Source organism: Homarus americanus, unplaced genomic scaffold, assembly GCF_018991925.1.
Source record: "Homarus americanus isolate GMGI-L3 unplaced genomic scaffold, GMGI_Hamer_2.0 scaffold7626, whole genome shotgun sequence".
Classification (NCBI taxonomy): domain Eukaryota; kingdom Metazoa; phylum Arthropoda; class Malacostraca; order Decapoda; family Nephropidae; genus Homarus; species Homarus americanus.
In genome coordinates this window covers 9,458,810-9,463,183 of record NW_024718273.1, presented here as the reverse complement: position 1 = coordinate 9,463,183, position 4,374 = coordinate 9,458,810, and the positions used below count along the sequence as shown (strand labels likewise).

At 45.4% G+C, this 4,374-nt stretch overlaps 1 protein-coding gene across 1 annotated transcript; it reads right to left on the bottom strand.

The window, feature by feature from the left end:
* Positions 1 to 3,625: 3,625 nt before the first annotated feature.
* LOC121859573 (52 kDa repressor of the inhibitor of the protein kinase-like) lies at positions 3,626 to 4,171 on the bottom strand. Its single transcript, XM_042356510.1, has one exon. It carries the CDS (start codon positions 4,169 to 4,171, stop codon positions 3,626 to 3,628), a length of 546 nt encoding a protein of 181 aa, XP_042212444.1.
* Between the last annotated feature and the right edge of the window lie 203 nt (positions 4,172 to 4,374).

The window sequence follows — 4,374 nt, the reverse complement described above, 5'->3', positions numbered from 1 at the left end:
GTGCAACAGACTTGGACTCAAGATAAATCCAGCCAAGTCGAAAGCGATGGCCATCTGCACAGACACACCAGACAAGATGCTCTCCATACAAAACACACCGGTAGTCTGGACCAACACCCACCAGTGTCTTGGAATCTGGTTCGACCAGAAATTCACTTTCTAGCGGCAACTCGAGTATCTCTGGCAGAGGACGAATAGCAGACACAATATCATGAGGTCGCTCACCAGCACAACCGCACGAGCGAAAATACATGTGCTCAAGGCCTACTACACTGCCGCCATGATATCGCTGGTAGATTACAGTGCTCCAGCACTCATTGGACTGAGAGAAGACCAGATAGCTAAGCTAGTAGTCATCCAAAATAATGCTCTTAGGACCATGCTTGGAGCACCCATGTGGACCAGAATTTGCAATTTGCAAATGGAAACTGAACTACCACCCCTGGCAGTACGAGTCAAGCAGGTGACAGCCGGTTTCCTCGCCAAAATCTGTACATGAGATAAGCCCACAGCTGCCAAAACGCGAATCGGTGCCTCCCTCCACCTCGACCACAGAGTGCGAGGGGCCACCTGGTCGCACGAGGCAAGCGAGGTCTTCCGACACCTGCAAGCACAAACACTCTTCAAGAACAACCAAGACATACGAGACAATGGTTACGTAGTTCCTCCACAATGGAGCCATCCACCAACCACATTCAAAATTACCGAACTAGGTGGTAGCAAAGCCAACCTCCAGAAGGAGGACCTCAAAAGAATAACTCTGGAAGCCACAGCCACCGAGACACCGGCTGATGCAGCATCATACTTCACAGACGGCTCGGTGGACCCAAAACATCATAGATCCGGCCGGCCTTCTACACCCAAGGTCAGACCCTCCTATGGAGACTTTCTAATGACTGCTCCACCCTACAACACAACACAACAAGTCCATCATAATTCACACGGACTCGAAATCGGCCATGCAGGCGCTGCAACACAGTCAACCAAGAGACAACGTCCAGATCATTACCTCGATCCTCGCACAGCTACAGGACTTCCAAAGACAAAATCGCCCAGTCGTCTTACACTGGATTCCCAGTCATGTAGGGATCGTGGGAAAAGACGTGGCAGACGAAGCAGCCAAGGCAGCCACACGTTCTAGTAGCATACACATTCAAGCTCCAGCAAGTGTGCAACAGATCAGGAATCACATCAGAAAGACTACCAAGCTCCACATCCAAAAGAGCTTCCTTCACGCATTCAACGCTGGTTCCCAATCAGCCAAATGGTACCTGGCGGCAACAAAGGGGGAATCACTTTTCGCGGACAAGAAAACACCAAGACAAACCCAAGTGGGCCTTCATCGACTACGACTAGGGTACAAGTGCACTTGGCAGACGATCGGAGTGTCTTAAGGGAATGCACCTACTATCAGGAGCCAGCGGTCAACCCACTGGAACACTATCTCCTCGACTGCGAAGTCACACAAGGTCTCCGAAACAGAATTCGCAACTTCCAAGAACACACAACACCAGCGGCCACTCTAACCCGAAAGGCCCAAGCAAACCACATTCACCACCTTTTGCGGGTCATCACACGATACCCACCACCCAGATAGCTCAGGAAGTATCCTGCCCCAGCAAGTGCGGACCCCAGTTCGGGGGGCGCTCCACTCCGATAATGACCAGGTCCAAGAGTGGGGGTTGGTGGTAAGCGTTCACTGACCGAGGGTCCGCTCACACTTGCAACCTGCAGTATCCTTTCATATCTGCAGGTAGGACAACCTCCAATCCCAAATCCAGTCTGGCTGCTCCAGGAGTTCCAGTCTTAACCACCAAATGGGCCGCCTACAGGCAAAGGCCCGTGTTGGACTACGGTCCGACAATCTCAACAACAACAACAGCCAGGGAGACCATTCTACTCTGACCTACTGGACCAGCACGACCTCTCTACAGAGCCTCACCATCCAGCTCCCTCAGAAAGCCCCTCACCCAACAGGACCTCTGAGCAAACTACTCCTTACCTAGTAACTCCTTAGCACTGCACTGTACAACAATATATATACAGAAAACGCATTGTGAGTTTCTATTCTACCTCATTCCTGAGTGTGCGGTATCTACATGTACGTACGTTTGTGTGCCCATACAAAGAGACAATAGACAACTAAAGAGAATTGACCACTGGCCACATACCGTACTCTACAATATGAACTAAAGTTCCCACGACATCCGACGCCGAGGTTAACCGTCATATTGGAAAATTTTAAAAGCTAAATAGCTGCTAAAGTGTTAGTTTTATAGAAAATAATATTAGGTAAAAGTTCTTTTAAATCATGTATTTTACTGTATTAGCGATGTTATCTTCAAGTTATTTATACGTTTTTAAAGTAAAATAATAAAAAAGGGAATTTTTCAAGATTAATTTTCACAGAACTCGTCGCTTCAATTAAGAAATGTTTCATAAAAGATGTATAAAAAATATTAAACTTTCCAAATATGTATCCAATTTCACTGTAGAAGGTACAAGGAATATACCGAAAAACATCATGAGGTAACACCATGAGTGATAGCGGTCTAGAAGAAATTTGGGCCACAATTTATGTCCAATCATCTGTAAACCACATAATAGCAGGTCATGCTTTCTCCAGTGCCCCACGAGCCCATTTCGTAACATAGTTTGCTCAAAGAAAAACGTTGTTAGAAAATGTGCTTCATGTGAATGATTGAAGAACGCAATGCTATCATGGGTCTCTTTAGCTCATTCGTAATACTGATATGGAAGAAGTCATGTCAAGTCGAATTCTTACAAAGATTAATAAAAAGATGGCGACCATTATTTGTATACAAAGGATTTGAGCTACATATCAAATGTGTGGCTACAGTACTATGATCAAGTTTCTTTGATGAAACTCTTTGCCATAGCTAAAGGTACAGGGTAGAATACCCATAAAGTTATGTTTGTAACCTTAAAATGGTTAAATTTTGGTAAACTATACAGTTTACCAAATTTACTTTATGAAGTCCCACATATCTCCCAGTAAATAATAAATCATAATTTGACTTGAAAGTGAAGAATATAACAAAGTGACAAGGTGTACATTATTTTACGAAGATATGATTGGTCTTCTATCTATGGAGAACAATGGAGCAGCCGATGAGGGTTAATGTGAGTGGGTGGATGACTCTACTGCCACAAAGCTGTTTAATGCCGAAAGATACGTTCACGCCCAGGGGCGTACCCAGGATTCTGGTATGGAGGGGTTCCCTTGATTGTCCGAATGTAAATATATACAGGCCGAGCGTAGCGAGCCAATACAGCTGGAGGGTTCGGGAGGGTGCTGTAAGCCCCCCCCCCCCCCGAGAAAAATTTGAAATTTGATCAATTTCAGGGACTTTTTGAGGCCATATGCGACGGCTAATAGATTATTTGAAAAGATAATCAAGGGGTAATTTAGAGCGAGAGTAAACATTCAACGTCATAACAGACACTTGAAAAGGAATAAGTACAAGGCAAGTTCAACGTACTGTATAAAACATGTTTTATTTTTATTACACATCAAGAGTAACTTATCTATATGCTATTACTACCACATTTTGAGCTCATTAACATTTTATTTTGTATTGTTTAGGTAATCAATTCATTGCAGTTATTCCTGAGCATCTGCAATAACATCAACAAGTTCCATTTTCCTTGGATTTCGCCTTGCAAAGATGTCAATGATGTCACTGACTTCCACTGAAATGTCTCTGTGGATGTGGAGGAGGCTGAGGATAGACAGTCGTGCAGTCCCTATTGCTGATCTTATATTGGTCTTGATGCTCTTCAAGGCACTGAAGGACCTCTCAGTAGAGTAGGTGGTGACTGGCAGGGTGCAAAGGATGGTCAGCAGCATCCGGATGTTGGGAAACAAGGTAATGGCATGTTGTAGAGCTGATGATGGAGAGGATGGCAGGGTGCAAGACTGCTGCTTCTGCCACCGGACGGCCCAACAGTGAAGCTCACTGGCCAAGCTGTCAGGTGAAGGGAGGTCATCTCTGTAGATCTCCACCAAGTCCTTTACCCTGTTCTTCAGTTCTGTTCCAGAAAGAGTCACCAGGATGCTCGGCACAAGTGACATACATTTCAGTGCTTTCTGGTGAAAGGAGGAGAACCTGGTCTCCATCTCTGTGATGAGATGGTCCAGTAGTGGCATGGTCCCGTAGTGGTACGCCAGTTGGGTGCATAAAATTGCGAATATCCATAGTGGACTAGAAACAAAGCAAACACACTATACACGCACGTGAATAACACGATAATGTAAGAGTGCGCATGTGTTGTTCACAGCTGAAACAGGGGCTCGTGACTGACTCCTGGATCAGAACTTTGTCATTTATATGAAGACGCCAGTGGTCCTGA